General features: G+C 18.9%; 7 protein-coding genes across 7 annotated transcripts; 4 read left to right on the top strand and 3 right to left on the bottom strand.

Moving 5' to 3' along the window:
* Positions 1–1,219: 1,219 nt before the first annotated feature.
* Positions 1,220–3,811, bottom strand: PF3D7_0629300 (phospholipase, putative; the record flags this gene model as incomplete). The annotated part of the gene is made up of 1 exon (XM_961182.1): positions 1,220–3,811. The coding sequence occupies one exon, from the start codon at positions 3,809–3,811 to the stop codon at positions 1,220–1,222; it is 2,592 nt and encodes an 863-aa protein (XP_966275.1).
* Positions 3,812–8,005: 4,194 nt separating this feature from the next.
* PF3D7_0629200 (DnaJ protein, putative) lies at positions 8,006–9,148 on the top strand (the record flags this gene model as incomplete). Its single annotated transcript, XM_961181.1, has 1 exon — positions 8,006–9,148. The coding sequence occupies one exon, from the start codon at positions 8,006–8,008 to the stop codon at positions 9,146–9,148; it is 1,143 nt and encodes a 380-aa protein (XP_966274.1).
* A 1,814-nt stretch (positions 9,149–10,962) lies between these two features.
* Positions 10,963–12,960, top strand: PF3D7_0629100 (nicotinate phosphoribosyltransferase, putative; the record flags this gene model as incomplete). Its single annotated transcript, XM_961180.1, has 1 exon — positions 10,963–12,960. The coding sequence occupies one exon, from the start codon at positions 10,963–10,965 to the stop codon at positions 12,958–12,960; it is 1,998 nt and encodes a 665-aa protein (XP_966273.1).
* Positions 12,961–13,821: 861 nt separating this feature from the next.
* PF3D7_0629000 (glucosamine 6-phosphate N-acetyltransferase) lies at positions 13,822–14,697 on the top strand (the record flags this gene model as incomplete). Its single annotated transcript, XM_961179.1, has 1 exon — positions 13,822–14,697. One exon carries the CDS (start codon positions 13,822–13,824, stop codon positions 14,695–14,697), a length of 876 nt encoding a protein of 291 aa, XP_966272.1.
* Positions 14,698–15,022: 325 nt separating this feature from the next.
* PF3D7_0628900 (RAP protein, putative) lies at positions 15,023–19,529 on the bottom strand (the record flags this gene model as incomplete). The annotated part of the gene is made up of 3 exons (XM_961178.3): positions 15,023–15,241; positions 15,336–15,386; positions 15,471–19,529. 3 exons carry the CDS (start codon positions 19,527–19,529, stop codon positions 15,023–15,025), a joined length of 4,329 nt encoding a protein of 1,442 aa, XP_966271.3.
* Positions 19,530–20,356: 827 nt separating this feature from the next.
* PF3D7_0628800 (glutamyl-tRNA(Gln) amidotransferase subunit B) lies at positions 20,357–23,005 on the top strand (the record flags this gene model as incomplete). Its single annotated transcript, XM_961177.2, has 1 exon — positions 20,357–23,005. The coding sequence occupies one exon, from the start codon at positions 20,357–20,359 to the stop codon at positions 23,003–23,005; it is 2,649 nt and encodes an 882-aa protein (XP_966270.2).
* A 378-nt stretch (positions 23,006–23,383) lies between these two features.
* Positions 23,384–25,105, bottom strand: PF3D7_0628700 (conserved Plasmodium protein, unknown function; the record flags this gene model as incomplete). Its single annotated transcript, XM_961176.1, has 1 exon — positions 23,384–25,105. One exon carries the CDS (start codon positions 25,103–25,105, stop codon positions 23,384–23,386), a length of 1,722 nt encoding a protein of 573 aa, XP_966269.1.
* Positions 25,106–26,500: the final 1,395 nt, after the last annotated feature.

Genomic DNA, 26,500 nt, shown 5'->3' with positions numbered 1-26,500 from the left:
TATATAAATATTATGTATTTATAGGATTAAGATTTTTTTTTTTTTTTTTTTTATTTATAATATATACACACTAACATTATTTATCCATAAAAATAAAAATATAAAATATACTATGATAATATATAATATTAATATATTTTTATTATATATATAAATAATAATATAAAGAATTAATTTATATAAATAAATAATATATATATCTATATATATATATATGTACATATAAATTTACTAGTAGCATATGAATTAAAAATATATAAATAATAAAAAGCATATACCGCAAAAATTTATAAGCCTATAAATAAATGAATATATAATAGAATATGTAAAAATTAATATTTATTGTTATATGCATATTTTCGTACAATATTTTTATATACCTATATTATAAATTAATGTACGTAATTTTTTTTTTTTTTTTTTTCCCCTTATATGTAAAATACTTCATAACTGTAAATAAGAGAGTTTTCTTATGGAACATTTTATTTTATTTGTTTTAATAAATAAGTGTAATATTTTAAAAAATATTGAATAAAATAATTATAAAATATGATTAAATATATTTATCTCTATTTTTTTTTTTTTTTTTTTTCCATCCTTTATAAAAGAATATTTTCTAAAATTTATATACATATATAATATATATATGTATATATTTTTACAGAGGATAAGGAGATATCCTTAAGAAAAAATACAATAAGATATGATATAATACAAATAAATAAATAAATATATATATATATATATATATATTGTTACATATGGTATGTGTTCGATGTATTATATATATATGTATATATATTTTTTTTTTTATATTCATTTTATCTTCAAAATATACAAAATTGTCAAAATTAACAAGTGTGTTACTAAAAAATATACATTTGTATGACCTCGTGAAAAAGGGTGATAATAATAAAGTTATTAAAAAAAGAAAGAAAAAAGAAAAGAGTTATATTAAAATAAATAAAATGTTTTACCAAAAAATAAGAATACTATTAAAAATCTACGAATCAAATGAAAAGAAATAAATTGGGGGATATTATATATATGTAATATATATATTATATGTATTTGAAAAAAAAATAAGAAAAATGTGAATTTTTATTTTTTACATAATTGTTAATATATATATATATATATATATATATATATATATATATTTATTTATTTATTTATTTATTTATTTATTTATTTATTTATTTATTTATTAGAATATTTTTTAATTTGGACTTTCTACAATGTCGTATATATACTTAGCCGTTTCATTAGTATACAATATTCCAACGTGACTAGTATCAGAAAAGTGATGAGTTAATACAGTATTGTAAAAATTACTACATGCTTGTAAACTTTCCGTACCTACAGTACCATCTCCTGTACCATAATATATAGTAGGTTCTTCACGTGTATTTTGTGTTTCAAAATATAATAAGTATTCAGTTTCTTTTTTATTAATAGTACTATATAGACAATATATAGGTACTCCATGGTCTTTATTATAATATCTTTCTCTATATAATTTATAATTTTCATATTTGGCTTTTAATTTATCATCTAATAATTCATGCCAATTTTTTAATGTATAGACTTTTAAATTTACATCTGCTCTATTACGATAACATTCAGGTTTATAAATACCACATAATGTAACTAGATATTGAACATGATCTTCATCAATAGGTGTATTACTCATATTTATTAATATCACAACTTGATCTCTTTTATAATATTCCCTATAAGGTAAAATATCGAATAACGAACCTAATGAATTACCTAATGCTTTCATCATACTTTCTGGTATGGATAATTTTATCAACTTTGTAATTCTAAATGATATGAAATCTTTCCTACTTTGAATTAATGCCCTTATTGTTTTAACAGATCCTTTAAAAGGTGTACTAATAAATATAATTTTACTCAGATGTTTTTGCTTCCATTTTTTGCTTACTACACGACTTAAGAAGAAATTTAAATATAAACCTCCCAAACTATGTCCTATTAAATTAACCTTTGTACCATTTCTCTTCTCATATATATATTCTATATGTTCTTTAAGAATTTTATAATTTTGTTGACTTAATGGATATCTCCAATCATATGGAGCTCCTATAATACTTTCTCCATCCACATATCCATGAGATGTAAAATATTGTCCAACCACATTAAAATATTTTGTTATTCCTATACCTGTATTATTAAAATAATCTAAATATTCTATACCCTTAAGATTACCAAACTTCTCGACATCTATAAATACTCCTGGTTGATTATAATATATATTCTTTTTCTCATCATATTTTAAACGTATTGTATCAAACGTACAATATATATTCGATTGAATAGAAAGTAATCTACTTAAACTTATCCAAATACGAAAAGGTTTCGAATTCAATAAATACCTACTACAACTATGAATTGTTGCATTCTTATATTCTGCTATTAATGTACTTCCTCCCAACCCAGGTAATAAATAAGTGGTAGGCTTATAATTATATACATGCTCCGTCCAATCATATTCTTCTTCATCTAATTCATCTATATCATCTATTTCACTTTCACTACGAATCTCACTATCATCATCATTATCTGTAATATTTGTTCCAAAAATATATTGTAATTTAGATAATTCACCTAATTTTACATTTTCCAAATTTTTACTTACTTTTTCTTCCTCCTCCTCATTATCATCATCATTATCTTCGTTTTCTCCTCGTATTATATCATTCATAAATAAGCTATCTTTATTAGAAACCTTTTTTCTCCTTACCAAAATTTCATCTCTATTATTATCATCAGCGGGGAAATTCTTATCCACATTTGAATTATAAATATCTTCTTCACTATCTTTATTAATTACTTCTACACCAGAAATATTTTCTCTTTCAATTACTCCTATTTCGTTTTCTTTCTCTACAATAATTTTTTCTTTTTTTTCCTTTTTTACAATACCAACGTTGTCTTCTTGTTCAACCGGATCGTTTTGTTGTCCAACCGGATCGTTTTGTTGTCCAACCGGATCATTTTGTTGTCCAACATAATCATTTTGTTGTCCAACATAATCATTTTGTTGTCCAACCGGATCGTTTTGTTGTCCAACATAATCATTTTGTTGTCCAACCGAATCGTTTTGTTGTCCAACCGGATCGTTTTGTTGTCCAACCGGATCGTTTTGTTGTCCAACCGGATCGTTTTGTTGTCCAACATAATCATTTTGTTGTCCAACCGAATCGTTTTGTTGTCCAACCGGATCGTTTTGTTGTCCAACATAATCATTTTGTTGTCCAACATAATCATTTTGTTGTCCAACCGAATCGTTTTGTTGTCCAACATAATCATTTTGTTGTCCAACCGGATCGTTTTGTTGTCCAACCGGATCGTTTTGTTGTCCAACCGAATCGTTTTGTTGTCCAACCGGATCGTTTTGTTGTCCAACCGAATCGTTTTGTTGTCCAACCGAATCGTTTTGTTGTCCAACCGAATCGTTTTGTTGTCCAACCAAATTATTTTCCTCCTTACCAATTTGTTTTTCTTCTAGAATAACATTCTTCTTCTCCTTTACCTTTTTATTTACATCATTCCCTTTTCCAAACCACTTTTTTTTTTTTTCTGTGTCGCGACGAACTATTGAATCTTCCTCCTCCGAAAACTCGCTAAAAACTTTTCCCTTTTTTTCTGATTTCCCCAAAGTTATTTTGTAGGGATTTCTTAAAAAAATTGAAGCTCCATCTACTACAAACCTTTTGTAAGACGTACCAGAAAACGAAATTAACAAATATTGAAAAACTACGAAAAAAAGTAATATGGAGGACATTGTATATAATCATAAAGATTAATTATTATATATAAATAAATCAAGAAAGGAATCCTAAACATATATCGTGTGTTATTATAAAAATATAACAAAGAATAAATAACAAAATAAATAATTTAAAAAGGAAATATATATATATATATATATATATATATATATATATAAATATATATCATTAATTGGAAATCATTAAGTACATTCAAAGAAAAACAAAAAAGAAAATAAAAAAAAAATAATTTAATTATTACAAAATATTACAATTTAATTAATTAAAAGAGATTCATAAAAGAAATATTATTTTTTCTATATGGTGTAAACAAGACAAAAAAAAAAAAAAAAAAAAAAAAACATTAACAAAATATATATAATTTTACATATATATAAATATATATTATATATATATATTAATTAATATAAATGGAAATTAAATCATAAAAATATATAAATATAAATATATATATATATATATATATATATATATATAGAAAAGTTTTCAAAATTAAATTTAATTAATACACCACAAATATTTTAATAATACATAAAAAAAAAAAATATATATATATAGATATATATCTATATATATATACTTATTTCATATAAAAAAATTGTTTTTATAATATAAAAATTATTACGTATTATACATACATGCTCTAATACGTAAAAATAGGACGTACTTATTTAGAAACCATAATTTACCATATGACACATTTTGGTGTAAATTTAAATGTGTAAAATGAACAACACCAACAACAACAAATGAGAAAAAAAAAAAAAAAAAAAAAAAAAAAAAAAAAAATTCTTAAATGAATTTTTCACCTTATTTAACAACTTTTATGTTTACACATTTGATTCCCTTTTTTTATTTGTACTTATCTTTTAAATAATTCCTTTGTTTATATTAATTTCCTCTTTCCTTTTTTAATTTTTTTTACAAAACAAATAAGCAGAAAAAAAAAAAATAAATATAAATAAATAAAAATAAATAAATAAATAAATAAATAAAATGAAATAAAAAAAATAAAAATTTAATTATACAAAAAAATCAATAAAATAAAATGAAATAAAATAAATATTTAATTATACAAAAAAAAAAAAAAAAAAAAAAAAAATTATAATGTAAGGAATTTAATATTATATATATATATATATATATATATCTTTTCCTTTTTTTATAATATTCATTTTCCTATAAAACACCTATTTTGTATTGACGCTGTACAAACATTAATATAATATATCTATAAATTATTAATTTAAAGAAATAACAATGAAAAATTATCTTATTATTTTTTTTTATTTTTTTGCATGTTCTTAGAATTTTTCTGTAACATCTGAATTTTTACTTTTAGTAACCTCTATCAATTTTGAGTTTAAAAACATTAAAAAGAAAAGAAAACTATATAAATATAATGTATGTGTACAGATGTAGTATGCATGTAATTATATATAAATTTATATTATTGAAAAAAATAGATAAAAAAAAAAAAAAAAAAAAAACCTTCAATATATATAAGCATAACATATTATAAAATAAATTATATGTTCACTTAATAATTTAATATATAAAACTTAAGTGTCGTATTTTCAAATCATTTGTTCATAATTTTCGTTGTCTATTTGTATGATGAGAACATTTTTTTAATTGATAAGAAGAAAACCTTATAAAAAAAATATATATATATATATATATGTATACATTTTTTTTTATATATATATATTTTTATATTCATGTTACATCCTTTCAATGCTATTTATAATTTTTAATTGTTTATTTTTTTATTTATTTATTTAATTAATTTTTTTCTTTTTTTCATTATTAAATATGATAATGGGAAAATAAAAAAATAAACAATTAAAATCGTATTATACATTCATGCAAATAAATATTTCATATACACAAAAAAAAAAAAAAAAAAAAAAAAATTAAAAGAAAAAGAAAAAGAAAAAAAGTCCATATAAATAAACATTATCAAAGTTCAAATTTTTAAAAATTAAATAAATATAATACTAAAATTTGCAAGTTCATATTCATTATAGGAAAATCACATTCATATAACACATCAATATAAGTAATAAAAATATATGAATTTCATATTAATACTATTAAAAAAAAGAAAAAGATATCAAGTTAAACTTATTAAATTATGTTCACCTATACTTATATATTATTTTCACATGATCCTTTTTAAATTATAATAGACTTCGATTATACAATATAATAATAAAATATATAGTATATTATATATATTTATACATATGTATGTTCATTTTTTAATATTATAAAACTAAAAACAAATGGAAAATATTTAAAAATTAGAAAAATATAAACATATAATATGAAATAATTATATATATATATATATATATATATATATATATATAGCTTTTCAAGGGTTATAAAGAATATAATACAATATATTACACCCGATTTTTTATGAACCCCCATAATAAGGATGAATAACTAATAAAGTTAATATACTAAAAATGTTCATAAAATAAACTTCAATAAAATTGGTCCATTCTATTTTGTTCTTATTATTTATTTTATCATCCTATTTTTTGAATATACTAATTAAATATTACAATACACCTTCATAATATAATTTAGAAAAATATATACTTTTAAATTTTTATATAAATACATAATATAACTTTTTGTGGAACATTTTTATAATACGTATTTATATTTGTTCTTAAAATTATTTTTCTTCATTAATAATACTTTTTATAATTTAAAGGAAATTAATTAATATATTTTTTTTTAATATGTATGAATTATTTGTTTTATTCGTTTTTATTATTCCTTAATTATTTTCTTTAAAGATTTAAATAGTAAAAAATACATAAAATATTATATATATATATATATATATTACATATTTAATATATATGTACATAATATATATATATATATATATGGTATATATTATATATATATTTATATATATATATTATATATATACCTTTTTTCCGATAGGCTTTCCCTTTTTTTTTTCTTTTTTTTTTTATCTTCCTCTTTTATTTTACATATGCTAGGAAATATATAAAGTAAACATAATCACATATAAATATATATAAAATAATACAAATATTATCAACTTTAATATATTTTTATAATTTCTATTTATTTTAATTTAATTTATTTTTTTTTTGTATAAAAATTTTTATGTTTATAAAATATATTTTTTAATTTTTTTAAAAATGATTTTATGAAAATAAATGAAAAGAAAAAATATATTTAATGAATTTATTATTAATACATATACATATACATATATATATATATATATATATATATATATATAATATAATATATTATATTATATTATAAATGCGTTTGGAAAATTTTAGTTGAAAATTTAAGATTAACATGAAAAAAGAAAAGAAAAATTAATAACATATGAACAATATTATTACTAATAAATAAGGATATACAAAAATATAAAGTAAATAGAAATTTATAATAAAAGAAAAAACAAACAAATTTATACATATATTGAATATATATATATATATATGAAGAAAAAGAAAAAAGTAATACAAATAAATATAAATAAGAACTATTTGTTTTATTTTGTTTTGTTCTGTTTTATATTTTCCTAATTTTTTTTTTATTATTTATTAGTTTTATATTTGTTTTATGTTTTTATCTCTTTTTTATATTTACATATCAGTTTAATTTTTTCCTATTTTTTTTATAACTTTTATTTATTCATTTTATGATTTTAAAACTCTTCATTACTATATTCTTATAAATATCCTTTGTATAATTATACCCAAAAAAAAAAAAAAAAAAAAAAAAAAAAAAATAATAATAAATTATTATAAAAAATAGCTAACTAGCCAAAAATCCATCTTAACGGTTCATAAAAAAAAGAAAAAAAATAGGCGTTTACTATATTCTGTAAAAGTTGAAGAGTATCATAAAGGATATAAACATATATGTATATAAATAACAACTATATCTATATGGATAAATAAATACACACATAAATTTAAATATACACGTATATTTTTATATACGCATACGCTTAAATGTATATATAATACGTTAATATATATATATATATATATGCATTGATGTGTATAGAAACTATATGTATAGAAAAATAATATAAATTTTTTCACATCTCTTATACAAAGATATATATATATATATATATATATATATATATATTTAACACATAAGCAAACATGATCAATAGAAAAGTTTGTTTATTATTTTTGGCTGTATTTTTTGTTTTAACGATTTTCAAAAAATTATTGAAATGGGAAATATTCATTGAAGCATGGTATACACAAGAAGAAACAGATGACGACTATGATCGCATGAAATTATATGATGTATTAGGCGTTGATAAAAATGCAAGTAGTGATGATATAAAAAAATCTTATAGAAAGTTATCAAAAAAATATCACCCTGATAAAGCTAAAGATAAAAATTCCAATAATAAATTTAGTGAAATTGCAGAAGCATATGAAATATTAGGTGATGAGGAAAAAAGAAAAATATATGATCGTTATGGTTTAGAAGCTGCAAAGAATATGGAAAGTAATAAAATGGATGAAGATCCAAGTGATCATTTCAATATATATGAACGATTTTTTGGTGCAGGTTTTAAAAGAGAAGAAGAAATAAAAAAAGCAGATAGTTTAATATTAAATATAGAGATAAATTTAGAACAATTATATAATGGAGAATTTTTCTCTGTTATGTATACAAGAGATGTTAAATGTTTAAGAAGTGATGATTGTATTGAGAGGAAGAAAGAATGTAGTGGAAAAGGTTATAAAACTATTACACAACAAGTAGCACCTGGTTTTATTATGCAAAATAAAATTAAAGATGATGAATGTATAGATAGAGGAAAAGCTTGGAATAAAAAATGTACTTATTGTCCAAATGGTATGAAAGAAGAAAAAACTATAGAACTCACTTTAGAAATTGAAAAAGGAATGAAAAACAATGATAAAATAGTTTTCGAAAAAAAAGGAAAACAAGAAATAGGATATGAAAATGGAGATATCATATTTATTGTACAAACGAAAAAACATAAAATATATGAAAGAGTAAATAACGATCTTCATCAAATATATGAAATTTCTTTGAAAGATGCACTTATAGGTTTCTCAAAAAATTTAGAACATATTAGTGGTAAACCTATTAATATTAATAAACAAAATGTAACCTTTCATAATGAAGTTCTTAGGGTACAAAATAAAGGTATGCCTATTAAAAACTCTAATAAATTTGGAGACCTATATATCAAATTTTTAATTCAATTTCCTAAACAGTTAACAGATGAACAGAAAAAGGTACTTGCAGATTTGTTATAATAAAGGATATAATTATATATTATAATATCTAAAAATTTTATTTCTATATATATATATATATATATATATATATATATATTTATTTATTTATATATATATATATATTTATATATATATTTTTTTTTTTTTTTGTCATACATATATGTATGTATATGTCCCCCTTTTGTCATAATATCACAATATTTTTATATTGTAATCCTTTTCATATTATACTAAAAAAAAAAAATAATAATATTTACATATATATTATTTTAACTTATGGTCAAGCTATTATTATGAAAAAAAAAAAAAATAAAGCATGTTGCTTTTTCATAAAAAATTAAATTTTATATGTATATATTTTTATACTATATTATGTGAAATTATTATGTTTTCATTTTTATTTATTTATAATGTTATTTTATTTTTTTTGGACACTTCTCTCATCGTTTATATTGATTTTTTTTTTTTTTTTTTTCAAGTTTTATATTTATTCATATGAATAAATAATATTTATACACCTTTAAAAATAAAATAAATTAAAAAAAAAAAATTAAAAATAAATATATAACATATTATTCCAAAATATTATCTATGAATATATATATAACATTTATTCTATTATATATATTGAACCAAAAAAAGCATGGTTTAATATTTTAAAAAAAAAATATAACATACAAAAAAAAAAATTGTTTATGGAATAAATAAATAAATAAATATATATATAATATATATATATTATTTGAAAAGAAAAAAAAATATTATTTTGTAGGTCAGTATGAAAAAAATTATAATAAATAATAATTATATATATATTTTTATATCATTATTTATAAAAATTCAAGAAATTAATAGATTTGCATAATATGTTTTTTCTCTTTCTTATATTGATTCTTATTCATTTATAGATAAAATAAAAGAAAAAAAAAAATTTTCAAGATCATTTTTAATATTATATATATATATAAATTATCATGTATAAATTTATTTGCATTCTACAATATATTTTTTAATAATATAACCACAATATATATAATAATATTTTATATATATAATATTTATTTAATCATTTATTTTTTTAATAAAGACTTATAAAAAAGAAAGCTTTTAATTTAAACTTCATTTGATCTGTATATATTTAGTAACTTATCTTTTATTTTTTGGTTTTATTTTATTATATATATAATACATCTTTTATCAATTATGTATAAATTTTTGGTTGAAATTGATCAGTATTTTATAAAAAAGTAAGAAAATTTATAAAAATGTAACTATTATATATATATATATATATATATATATATATATATGTTTATTAAATTCCGGTATTTTTTATTATATTTTTATGTGTATGAAAAAAATATTAATATGTTCATTTAAAATTTTTAATTTTTTCTTTTTATTCTTTTATATATTTTAAATTTTAAAATTATACATATATAATATATATATAATTATATTTTTCTTTTACGAAATGAATACAGTTATAAAAATTTTTTATAAATAATCATCCTCTTTTTTTTTTTTTTTTTTTTTTTTCCCTTTCTTTCCTTTGTCGTTTCTTTTTTATATCATATTACTTATTTTGTAAAGGTTGATCTTTTCCATACTTTATTGTTGTAAATGTATATGTATATATCTAAATAAGTGCAAATATACGCCTGAACATTTTAGGCAAAAAAAAAAAAAAAAAAATATATATATATATTTATATATTTTATAATTTATTTTGTATTTTATTTCTTTGCTTGAGTAAACCAATATAAAGAATCTCACCACATATATATATATATATATATTTTAAAAAAGTTTGTCAAAAAGAACCAAAGAAAATGCAAGGTAACAGGGAAAACTCCAAAGGATCACATAATGAAGAAAGTGTTAGTAGTACGTTAGGAAAAGAACAAACTGGACAAGGTAAAAGTAATATAATTGAAAATATCAAAGTTGATAAAAATAAAAAAATTATTTATTTATACGATGTAGCTATCACCGAAGATGAGCTTGAAGAATTATTAAAGAGCAAAAGAAAAGAACAAAAAAATGAAACGTGTAATTATAAAAAGGTTTGTTATAATTATGAAATGAATGGTAAGAATGTTGAACATAATAATGTAGTGGAAGAGAAGGGAACATTATGTAATAGCAATGTAGATAGTAAATGTTCTTGGATAGATGATAATCATAAAGTTATATCTTTAATGAGATGTCAAAAATATATTATTGAAAATCGAATAAATAAAGATATAGATATACCACATAATAATACTATTAATGCTTTATTTATGGATTATTATCATTTGGTTATGGCATATACATATTTTAAACAAAATAAACATGAAGATAAATCTATATTTGAAGTATATTTTAGGAAGTGTCCATTCAACGGTCAATTTGCTATATTAGCTGGTGTATATGAAGTAATAAAATATATTAATTGTTTTCGATTTACCAAAGCTCAATTAGATTTTATAAGAAAGAAGATGTCATCTTATAATGATATTGATTCTTTTGTGCAATATTTAGAAAAGATTAGTGGAAATGATTTATGTATTTATGGTATGGAAGAAGGATCTGTTGTTTTTCCTAATGAACCTTTAATGGTAATAGAAGGACCATTATTAATTTGTCAAATATTAGAAAGTGTTATATTGAATTTAATGAATTATCCAACATTAATATCAACAAACAGTATTATGTATAAATTTTCCATAAATAATAAAACCTTAGCTGAATTTGGTTGTAGAAGAGCACAAGGTCCTGATGGAGCCTTGAGTGGATCGAAGTATTCATTTTGTGGTTGTGATTTTACATCAAATGTATATGCATCCTATTTATATGATATACCTATACTGGGTACGATGTCACATTCATTTATATCATCATTTCATAATACAGAAAAATTAATATCAAACCTTTTAGATAATCACGATTTTGTTTCTATTATAAATAAAAATAAAAATATCGTTCATAAATTATATGATTGTAAATATACAAATGAAAGTGAACTTATTGCTTTTTCAGCTTTTGCACAAATTAATCCTAAAAATTTTATATGTTTAATTGACACGTATGATACATTAAAATCAGGAATATATAACTTTTTAATTGTAGCCTTATCATTATATGAAATTAATTATAAACCTATCGGTATAAGAATTGATTCAGGTGATTTAAGATCTTTAACAAATGAATGTAAAAATATATTTAATGACATATCACAAAAATTAAATGTACCTTTTAATCAATTAAAAATATGTGTTAGTAATGATATTAATCAAAAAATTATTAATTACCTTAATGAAGAACAAAATCATATAGATATTTTTGCCATAGGCACTAATTTAATTACATGCCAATCACAACCATCATTAGGATTAGTATATAAATTAGTACAAATAAATAATGCCCCTTGTTTTAAAATGACTAATGAAAATAAAAAATCAAATTTACCATACCAAAAAAATGTTTATAGAATATATACAGATCAACAATTTGCAACATTGGATTATATACAATTATATAATGAACAACCACCAATTCTAAATCAACAAACTATATCTATAAATATACATGATGAATGGAAACAAACTATTATTATTCCAAAAAAAATCGAACAAAAATTATGCCTTATATGGAAATATGGAAAATCATTAATAACATTTAAAAATATATATGATTTGAAAAAATATACACAAAGTGAAATTAACAATTTTAAAAACGAACACTTTAAAACGGTTTCACCTGTACCTTATCCGGTGCTCTTTTCGGATACTTATCATAAGGTATATAAGGATCTCCTCATAAAAAATTCTCACATAAATCAATAAGAAAAAAAAAAAAAAAAAAAAATATATATATATATATATGTGTGTTTATTTACATTTTGTTATTTTTCCTTTATGGGAATAATAGTTTAAGGATACCCCCTTAAGATATATACCATACAATCCGAATATAGCCATTCACCATATAATGACATTCTCATATTTGTAGTTTTTAATCAAATGGTTATACAAATAAATTTATATAAATAAATAAATATATATATATATATATATATATATATATATATATGTTTATATTTAATTTTTTTTTTTTTTTTTTTCCCCAAAAAATTTTGTTCTATTTATATTTTTTATCATTCTTAATGTTTTTAATAGAAACTTTATATAACCTAGATCGAACAATAATACATATTGAAGTATTCATATATAAATAAATAAATAAATAAATAAATAAATATATATATATATATATAGAAGAATTTTTTTTTTTCAAATTATGTTATATTAAAAAAAATGTCTCTAATGTTTTATGAAAATGTAAATAAAATTTTTTATTTTTATACACATATGGGTATCTTAAAATATTTTGATATATTATCATCATAATAATAGTATTATATATTTATTAAAAACAAATTAAAGAAAACCCTTTATTTTATTATTTTTTAAAATTTTGTTTTTATTAATTTATATTATATCCATCTTTGTTCATCTCTAAGTTTTAAATTTTTATATAATCAATATTATATCATAATATATATATATATATATATATATATATTTATTTATATACTTTTTTTTTTTTTTTTTTTTGATTACCATTTTTTCATTGTTGGAACTCCTCAGGTTTTTTTTTTTTTTTTTTTTTTTATTAGGTAAAAACTACATATAACATAATATAAAATGGAAGAAGAGAAAAAAAAGAACATTGAACCTATCAATAATCAAGATTTATTCATAAAACCATTTATAGATATATTAAATAAAAAAAGAGTTTTATATAAATATGTTTTTCTTTTTAATAATTATAAATTTAAATTTAAAATAGTTTCTACGTATTATGAATATTTAATGGTATGTAATAACCTATTAAGAGATGTAACAACGTGTAATTTGTTTTATGATAGATACATATTTTATGATATGATTGGGAAATCACTTTATTTTCCCTATATATTATATATATATGAACCTGAAACTTATAATAATATAAATTCATCAAATTTCGAAAGTATAAAATTTATAAAATCATCCATCTTAAATATTGAACAAATAATATTAAAAGGAAAACTTAAAAATGAAAAATATTTTAAAAAAAATTCAAATAATTTAAATAATCAAAAAATATATTCTTTCTTTAATGCAGAAGATATAAAATCTGAAATAAATAATTATTATTTACCAAACAAAACAAAAAAAATTGTTGGATATGTAGAAATATATTTATTATTTCATATGGCTAGATTGTTTGATTCAAGAATAGAAAGACTTGTAATACATAAAGAATATCGTAATAAATCATTAGGATTATTAATTATGTATATATCTATATATTTATTAAAATATATATATCATTGTAATAGATGTGATTTAACCGTAGAAAATGAAATAGCACTAAAGTTATACAAAAAATTAAATTTTATTAATGTACCTACAAATGTCTATAGGTTAAATTTATATACTAATTATAATATTTTATCTAATAATTATTCTATACAAAATGATATAGAAAATATTCAAACATTTATGCACAACATTAACACAAAAAATAAAAAATAAAAAATAAAAAAATTATGACAATGATATAAATATAAATATAAATATAAATATATATATATATATATATATAATATATTGAACGTAAAAAGTATGTACATATATATAATATATATTTATAGTGTCACGAATTATTTATTTTTTTATATACATAATAATATTCATATAGTATCCCATTTTAATTAAAAACATTTTACACATTTATATATCAATTTATGTGTCACCCGAAAATAATCATTTTTTTTTTTTTTTTTTTCCTTCTCTCTATATATATATATATATATGCATAAACATACATATACATATATACATATATATATATGTACAACTAAAACATATTTGTCGATTTTATTTTTTTCATCAAGAATTCTTTTTTCTCTTCCACCGTAGAAAGATTAACCCATTCAAAATAATTTACTAAAATGAGTTTATATTTTTTACTCAACAAATAATATTTTATTAAATTTTGTGCTTCAATTTTATCATAACATCTTTTCATGTCCTTGTCATAATAGTAGTGGTTATGTCCATTAATTTCGATACATATCTAAAGGGGGAAATATATGTAAATATACATATGTATGTATATTTATATATATATATATATATATATAGATATATATTCTATATGCTCGTGTTACCTTGTTGCCTATAACAATGTCTATAGTGTATATACCATCAAGAAAGGGTACCTTTAAAAGGAAAAACAAACAAATAAATAAATAAATTAATATAATAAAATAAAAAAATGTTCACATATTATACATATATAATACCTCACACTCCATATTTTTAATATCCAATGCACGTAATGTTATAAAAACGTCCCTGTGAAAACTTGACGATGCTAGTTTCTTATTATATTGACTATAATGAACATGACATGCTTTAACCTGTTCAATCAAGTCCTCATTTTTTTTTTGATTTTTTATATAATCATTTAAAAATGGTAAAAAAAAATTATATTTTTCATAACTAGCTTTATGTAAGAAATTATTTATATATTTAACAAATCGAAATAAATTATTTAATACATATATACTACTCTCACTCAAAATTTTATGTAAGGAACCATCAAATACCTCCTCATTGTTTGTCTTTTTATTTTTTAAAAACATATATGGACTATACAATGTATTAAACGAAGAATAATTATATGATACATTATGATCAAACGTATTGATTGTATTATATCTATTCTTCATTCCTATCATCTCCTTATCTTCTTTAGATACACCCGTTTCCTCATTACAATAATTAATGTAACAAGTAAATAAATATTTTACATAAATATTAAAATATATATAAAATAAATATATTTGGTATAATGACTGTACAGGTAAATATAATTTTTTTTCTTTATTTATTTCTTCAAATTTACATCCATCCTTCTCTTCAATTTCTTTATTTTGTACCTCGTTCTCTTGCCTTTTTGTTATAATGATATCGTTTTTACCACTGAAATACCAAAAGTGGTTTTTGTTAAAAAAATATGTTGTATTATTATTTATTTTATATAAATCATTTTGTTCATCATTCATATGTCCTTTTGTGCGTGTAGAATCTTCGTTTTTCACAAAACACATTTCATTAGAGGCATCATGTTTGTGTAACGCCTTCTTATTAAAATATAGAAATATATAATCATGAACACATTCGATCATTCTATTTATACTTTTAAAATGAATTTTATCAAACCCTAACACGATATAACTATGTAATAGATTTGATATAATATGAATCATTTTATAACATGGAACAAAAGAAACAGAATAGATTTTTTCATCGATTTTTTTAAAAATATCATATAAATTATTAGTAACTTGTATATAATTTATTCCATCTACTTCATTATCATTATATTTGTTTAAAAATATATGATTTATTCCATCCTCATCATTATTATTATTATTATCATTATTATTTTTAATTTTATGGTTTACATTAAATATATTGTTATCATATTTGTTAAAATTAGTATCAATTATATTTAACTTTGACAAGGATATTACAAGATTTGTATACTCCAAAAAATGTAAAGTATCAATATTTTCTTTTATTTTTAATAATAACATATGTATCATATTAACATTTCTATATCTTAATTTTGCAAATGAGTTCAGTATGTTTATGTATGTGCTACATGAATAATCTCTTTCATCAAATTGTGATTTTTTCAATATTTTTAAAATCATACTTGATATATTTTTAGTATCACTTCTTTTACTAAATATATTAAATAATAATATAATGGAATTTATGATGTCATTTGTGTATTTGAATGTATACATATTTTTATATTCATTAAATTCTTTTTTTTCTTGAATATTCTTTTTTTCAAGGTTCTCATTTCTTTTAATTATCATACGTTCATATGATGATATATTATTCACTTTATCATTGTTATAATATTTATCATCCTGATTGTATATTATATTATTATATGATGTATTATTATTATTATTATTATTATTATATCCTATGTAATTATTATATTTGTCATCATTTTTTAATGTTTCCATATATTTTTCTGATAAAAAATTATCACATTGTATGTTCTTCAATGTGGATCCCTCCTCATTACGTTCAACATTGAAGGTATCCATGTTCCTTTTATTTTCCTGATTATTTAAAAAACATTTTAATCTAATTAATGCGATATTTTTTATATGATTATATAATTTGTTAATATATAATTCTTCATAAATATTATTTTCTATAATATTATTAATTTGATATAAATAATATAAAATATGACTTATCTGGTTAATATTGCACATATGGTATATTCTATATAAGGATTTGGAGCTAATTATTTGTATAACAACATTATTTAAATTTGTTAAATTGTTACGTATATTCATACGAACATCACAATAATACTTATTATAGGTATTATTATTATTATTATTGTTGTTGTTTTTATTTTTATTTTTATTTTCATTTTCATTGTTGTCTTCTTTTTTTTTTTCTTTCATGTGTTGCATCTCATTCGATGAGATTATGTAATTATAATTTTTGCTATCCTCATTATTAATGTTGTATACAAAAATATAGGCTTGAAATATATTCATTATTGTTTCGATATTACAATATTCTATATATTTTTTAATATATATATAATATAATATGTCTATATCATATTTTAAATATGTATTGTATATTTTTATTAATTCACTTAAACTTTGTAAATCTTCAGTTATATTTTCATAATATATATTATTATTATTATTATTATTATTATTTATTTTTTTTTCTTTTTCTTTTTCTTCTTTATCTATCCGCTTGTTTTCTTTCATATTTACATTGTGTTCATATTTTTTATATAACAAATGTAAAACATTATTATATATAATATCCTTTAAATCATAATTTGTATCATATTTGCTTTTAATATATGAAAGCATATATTTTAAATTCATCTTTTTATAAGCACTTAAATATTTAATATGATCAATTATGCTTATTATATTATCATTAACGTGATAATTTGTGTCCTCAAAATTGTTATATGTTATACTAGGTTCCTCCTTAACATAATCATTTTGTTTTATATTATTTTGCTTCATATTATTTTGCTTTATATTATTTTGCTTCATATTATTTTGCTTTATATTATTTTTCTTTATTTTGCTTTGTTTTTGTTCCTCCTCATATTTGGTATGTTCTTTTTTTTTTCCTTTTTCTTTATTATAATATGTTAACATGATTAAGGACAGGTCATGTATACTACACACATTTTTATTTTCATCTGTCTCAGGAAACATATTATTCTTTTTTTCATTTTCTAATAGAACATATTTAACAATACTAAGCAAATATAAATCGGTGTCCTCATAAAAAATATTAAACAATAAAGTGATATATTTCAAATCTTTGTCGTTTATCTTATTATCCAAATTAATACAATTAAAATAAAATAAAAACTTCAGCTTTTTTATAAATTCTTCATTTTTATTATATCCCAACTTCTTTAAAGTAATGATGCTTAAATATATTTCATGGAAATTTATATTTCTCACAAACATGTCTCTAGAATGATTTGTATCATATTGGAGGGTCAAAGGTTGTTGAGTTATATTATCATGAATATTATTAGACATATGATTGGATATATTATATACGTTTGATATGTTTGATTTGTTTGATATGTTCGATATATTTTTTCTCACATTATTCATACCAACCTTTATATCCCTATCCTTCAAGAAATCATTACCTGGTGTATCCTTCTTATAAGTTACATTTTTTTTATTTTGTTCATCATATTTTTTAATATGATTTAAAATAAACTCATTAAAAAAATCTTTATGATATATAATATAATCAATCTTTCTATGGAGAATATTAATTAAATTGTGTACAACTTTTAGATTAATATTTTCATTTAAAAAATAATAAAATGCATATAATACATAAGATATTCTTATAATATAAATATTTTCATAATAATCCTTTTTTATATCATCTACTATATTTATATTAATAATATTATTTTCTATCTTCTTTAATAATATCATATCATATATATTATATTTTATTAATGTCTTAAAAATAACATATATCTTATTTACATTCCATATATCATTCACACATTTCAATTTTTCTATATAACGAAAAATTATATCTTTACTTACATTATTCTCATCTACATATTTCATGTTCTCAATTAAATTTAAGCAATCCATATTATTTATAACATTTTTGTTACATAAGTTTTTTAAAAAATGGTTATGCGTCTTCTTAATGTTCAAATTGCATTTATATCTTATATGAAAAAAAATCGGCAAATTAAAATGAAAATGAGTAATTATATTCCTTCCCCTTATCAACATTTATATTTTTAAAGAAATAAAAAAAAAAAAAAAAAAAAATATATACATATATATATATATACATATATATTAACATATGTATTTTATTTTTTTATTACGTGTTATTAGTCATTTTTAAGCAGTAACATAAATTATTATACAATCTTATATTTTATGGATGTGTCATAATTATATATATAAAATATGTAAGAATCTAAGGAAAAAAAAAAAAAGAAAAACCAAACACAAAATAGAAAATTTTTTAATCTACATAAAAAATAATATATAAATAACATGTAAATTATATATAATATTTAAATATTTATAATATATATAATATATATGTATAATATTCTATTTTTATTTATTTTATTTTATTTTTCTGTAGAACCTCAAAGGTGTAAACAAAAATAAGCAAATGTACATATGTATAATATATTATTACATATGCATAATAAAATATTTGATTATTATTATTTTTTTTTCTTCCTAATATATAATATCTTAGTATAAATCAACCTAATACAAATAAAATAAAATATATATATATATATTTTATATATATACATTTATAGTTATACAAATATGGGGAAATAAAAAAAAAAAAAATTTAAATATATATATATATATAATAATATATATTAATATATATTTAAAGGAACATAATATGAAGAAATAACCAGATATTCTTACACTTCCCTACGAAAGGTTTTTTTCGAAAGGGGAATAAAAAAAAAAAAAATAAATAAATAAATAAATAAATAAAATAAATATACATACATACATACATACATAAATATATATATATATATATATATATATATATATATATATTTTTCCCCTTGTGTATGTTGGGCCATGTTTTACATTTCTATCATATAATGATCAGATATGTAATTTTCACCTCTTTTTTTATGTTGATAATACAATATCATTCTTTTATTACTTGCTTCAATATAAACCATATCACTAACAACAATATTTTGCTCACTCCAACAAATACATGTTTACTTAAAAAGGGAAGGAAAAATGAATATCTTAACTTTTATTGTGATGGAATGGGTCAAGTAAAAAAACATGGATATGCATTGAGAAAAAATGCTGTATTTTTTGGTGATATAAGAAATAAAGAAATAGAAGAAAACACTGTATCATATATCGATAAAAATGTAAAGTGTAAAATAGGTTTAGAAGTACATATACAGCTAAGTACAAAATATAAAGCTTTTTGTAATTGTTTCAATATATCATCATTATATGGAGAAAAAACATATGAAAAAAATCACAATGATTTGATAGATTTTATAAGAGAAAATATATGGAAGCAAAAAAATGATCAATTAGTGAATGATCAATTAGTGAATGATCAATTAGTGAATGATCAATTAGTGAATGATCAATTAGAGAATGATCAATTAGAGAATGATCAATTAGAGAATGATCAATTAGTGAATGATCAATTAGTGAATGATCAATTAGAGAATGATCAATTAGAGAATGATCAATTAGTGAATGATCAATTAGAGAATGATCAATTAGAGAATGATCAATTAGAGAATGATCAATTAGAGAATGATCAATTAGTGAATGATCAATTAGTGAATGATCAATTAGAGAATGATCAATTAGTGAATGATCAATTAGAGAATGATCAATTAGTGAATGATCAATTAGTAAATGATCAATTATCAAATGATCAATTATCAAATGATCAATTATCAAATGATAAAGTGAATAATGAACAATTACCAAATGATCATGTACATAATGATCATGTACATGATGAACAAGCACATAATGATAAAGCACCGCATGAACATAAAAATATACGGCAATCCATTTTTAATAACCAAACTAGAATAAAGAAAGATCTAATAAAGAACAATACATCAGACGATATTGTTATAAAGAAATATCATAATAATGAAAATATGGAACCCAATAAATATATATGTAATACTTGTATAGGAGAAGTAGGGTCTCTAAATACATTAAACAGTACAGCTGTTTTATTCTCATATTTAATATCTACCATTTTTAATTGTAACTTAAATAATAATATCTCCTTCGATAGAAAAATTTATAATTATTATGACCTCCCCAAAGGTTACCAGATTACACAAAAAGATAACCCTATTGGATATGATGGATATATATTTTTGAATGAAAAAAAATATGATATAAAAAGTGTACACCTTGAAGAAGATACCAGTAAATGTTACTTACATTTCTCTCAAAAAAATGAAGAAGGTAAAAATTTCAATGATAATCATAAAAACATAGAGAAACATGATAATGATACCATACATGATATAAATACTAATCATAATAACATTCAAAATTTTAATATACATTCAGAAATAATTAATAATGAACATTATGTAACCAATAATAAGAACCAGATACATATAAAACCACATAAAATATTACTAGATTATAATAGATGTGGTGTACCTCTAGTTGAAATCGTTGTAGAAAAAGCTTACATGAATAGCGAAGAATGCATAAATTTACTTAAAGAAATAAAAAATAAAGTATGCTTGTTAGGGGTATGTGTAGGTAATAAAGAAAACATACGTTCAGATATTAACATATCTTTTGAATATGGAAATATTAAGAATGACCGCACCGAAATTAAAAATATTAACAGCTTTACAAAAATAAGGAATTATATAGAAACAGAAAGGACAAATTTTATAAATTATATTAGGAAAAATATCATAAATAATGATATTGGAAGTGATCATATACACAATAGAGATAATATAAATACCTTTTGGAGTAATAATAACATCTATACAAAAAGCTATATAGATAATACACATTTTATTCTAAGGAAAAAAGAAGCATATAATTATGTTAAAGAAGGAAATATACCTAAATATCGAATAAATGATAATATTTTGAAATTATTAAAATTTTATGTCAATTATAAAATAAAAATTTATCAAGATGAAAAAAAATATAATTGGTCAAAACATTATTTTCATGTTTTTTTTAATGATCCATTTTTATATAATTATTTTAATGAATGCTTAAAATATGAACAAGAAAAATATGTATCAAATTTTTTAGTTAATATTCTATTAGATATTCTAAAAAAAAAAAATATCCTATCCAAACAAATATTAATCAAACCTAAAGATTTATGTTTCCTTATTAATTATGCACATACAAATAATATAGATAATACATTCTTAAAATCATTTATTTTCCAATTTATAGACAAAGAATTTAAAAGAGAAGATTTCTACGAACAACTCAAACATATAAATGCAAATGATATTGAACATACCTTAATCGAATTAATTAAACAAAATAAACATTATTTAAAATATGATCAAAATAAAATGTCTATCATTAATCAACAAAATTTTAAAAACAGAATTATCGGATTATTAAAAAATAAATTCAATGTACATACGTCGAATGTAATTATAAATTATAAACACGTCAATGATTTTATATTGAATTATATAAATAAACATCTGTTATAATGATTCGAAAATTAATTTTGTACAATAACCTGGAAATCAACACATAATTATATATATATATATATATATATATATATATATATATATATATATATATATATGTATATATATTTACAAGTCCACTCCATGTTTTAAAAAAAATATATAAATATTATAATTTCAAATATAGATACGAAAAAATTACAAAATCATACAAAATATATATTTTTCATTTAAATATATATATTTGTATATACAATATTATTTTCACAAAAAAAAAAAAAAAAAATAAAAATCGTAAAAAAAACAAACAAATAAATATATAAATATATAAATACATAGGAACATTTCTTTATTATTAATATTATGATTTTATATTACTCCTTTTATGTTATCCCATCAGAACACAAAATTTACAAAATTTTGATCAGCCTTATATATTACCCTTTTTAAAATATTCCTACTTTTTATATTTTTTGATTCCTTTTTGTCAACACTTTTTATTATTTTAGTTGTTTTTTTAAGAACTAAATTATTTCTATTTATCATGGAATAAAAAGGCCATGCTGGATTACACACCCGAGGAATGTATAAATTCTGATTATCGTTAAAATATAAAATATAAAATAACAAAATATAATCAAGATCTATATTTAGCATTTCATTACTCATAATGATATTCTCATTATTTAAATAACAAAATGCATTATTCATAAAATATGCCTTATTGTTTAAATATATGTCTTTAAGAATAAATAATTCATTTGTTGTAAAATTATTAATATTAAAATATTTTATATTATTCAAATAAAATTGATAATTATTTATGTTGTATGTTAAACATATAGGAAAAGACACAAATAACTTTCCATTAAAATATATTTTTACTCTTTTTATTTTTATATTATTTTTTATTAATATGTTATAAAACTTCGTCCCATTTATTATATCTTTTGCATAACATGGCGGAGTTATTATTTCTTTTTTTTTGTCATCACAAAGATGATTATTCATAGTTGTTTTTTTTATTTCTTTTACATATATTATACTATCCTTTATATTTTTAAACATATATTCTTTTCTTTTCTTTTTTTTTTCCTGAATAAACATCTTGTTTAAATTAAAAAATTTATTTAAATAATACTTGAAATAATATTTTATAAAAAAGGAATTAACAAGAATATAATTTTTCATCACCTTATAGTATACATTAATATTTGATATAATATTTAAAACAGCAATGGGGATTTTATAATCTTCATTTATTTTTATATACATAATATTTCTATACAAAAAATATATACCTCTTACTTTTTTATAAAGACACTCTAAGGAAAACTGTATGTTATCCACACGAAATTCAAATAAAAAGAATTTATCTTTCATATTATTTACATAACTTCTTTTCTTTACACAAATATTCATATTTTCCAAAATACCTCTTATAATATATTTCTTGAAATAATTTCTTTTCCTTTTTTTTTCTACAGATTTGTTCTCTATATTTTCATCGATCAAATTTTTGATAGTCAACACATAATTATCACTATTAATTTGCGTTTTTTTTTTTTTTTTTTTTTTTTTTTCTTTTTTTTCCATTTGGTAGCTAGCCAACTTAAAGAACAAGTCCTTTTCCTCTTTATATCTTTTCAAATATTTTTTAAAAAATAGTACTAAACTATTAATTAAATAGTTTGAATTATTTTGCCATATAACATTTTTTCTTTTTTTTATTTCTATTTTCTTTTTTTCTTTCTCTTTAATGGATTGTTGAATGTTTATGGACATATTATTATTATATTTATATAGAGTAATACTTTTCATATGCAATAATATTTTACATATATGAAGTACGTCTACCAGATTAAAATTCAATAAATTATAAAAATATATGTTTTTTATATCATCCACCTTATATCTATTTAATACGTTATTTTTGTCATTTTTATAAAATAGATCTTTATCTTCATATTTTTTATTTAATAATGAACATCGCACCTTTTTAGGTTCCGTTAAAAAACCACGTATCCTATAACATTGCTTATTATTTGGTCCCGATTTTAAAAAAGAATATTTCTTTTTTATAATACAAGTAGTTAAATATTTTTGTGTGACAATCATCAAAAAGATGATTATCGACAAGAAGAACATCTTATCATCATGTACGAAGCAGTTTTATAAGAGTTGTTATATTAAAGAGAATAAAATAACATAAAAAGGAAAGGAAAAAAATATATTATACATATATAATATATATATAATATGTGCTATCTTAATGTAAACATATCAATTTCCTCATTTTTCTTTATTACTGAAAATTTTAATTTTCAAGTGTTTATATTATTTTATTTCTTTTCTGCATATTTACCATATTGAATGCCCCATAATCATACATTTAATAAATAAATAAAAATATATATATATATATATATATATATTACATTATAAATAAATAAAAAACATTTTTTTTATTTTTAAGGATTAATCATTTTTGCATTTGATATTTTAATTATATTTATATTATATTTTTATTTTTTTCTTTAATTAATAAATCAATATATATAATAATATATATATATATATATATATATATATTATGTACATAAAATATTTTATACATATTTATTAATTATAATTTTCAAAGTAGATGATATAATGCACGTGTATTTATTTTGGCCTACATTTTTTAATTCTATATTATGTAAATATATTATATATAATTTCATATTAAAAATCAAAGAGATAATTTTTTTTTTTTGCCTTTTTATTTTTTTCTTCTTACATAAGCAATCTTATTCATTTATATTCTACTATTATATATAAAAGGAAATAATTCAAAATGTAACATAACAACTTTTTATTCATATTTTTTGTTTTATTTTATATTCCTAATGAAAAAAAATATATATATATATATATATATATTATATTTATCATATTTCTAGAGATATTTATTATACCTAACTTTCTTCTTTTATTTATTTTTTCCCTAAAACCTTAACACTTACAATAAATTAATACGAATCGTGTTTTTCTATTTTTTATTTTTTATTTTGTATTTTTGTACTATTTTCTTAATAATATATTTTTTATTCTTTTATATATCATCATTATTATATATTTATATATGTGCTCATTAGCTATTTTATATTTTTATAAAACATGAAAAATTTGAATTGTTGAACTACATGTAACATATGGAAATATATACATATATGTTTATTTATTTATTTATTTATTTATTTATTTATTTATTTATTTTTTTTGGTTATTTATGTACAAATTAATAATTTTTTTTTTTTCTATTATAATTCAAAATAATAATATATATTATTGGATGATATAAAATGGTACCATAGTATTTTTATACATACATATATAAATAAATAAAAACATATATACGTATATATATATTTTAACTATGTTCTTTATATAGATAATTTCATATATATATTTGTTTATTTATTTCTATCTTCTCTTTTTTTTTTTTTTTTTTTCCCACCATGTATATTTAAT

The sequence above is a fragment of the Plasmodium falciparum genome, assembly GCF_000002765.6.
Source record: "Plasmodium falciparum 3D7 genome assembly, chromosome: 6".
Taxonomy (NCBI): Eukaryota; Apicomplexa; class Aconoidasida; order Haemosporida; family Plasmodiidae; genus Plasmodium; species Plasmodium falciparum.
This window is presented reverse-complemented; position numbering and strand designations above follow the sequence as displayed.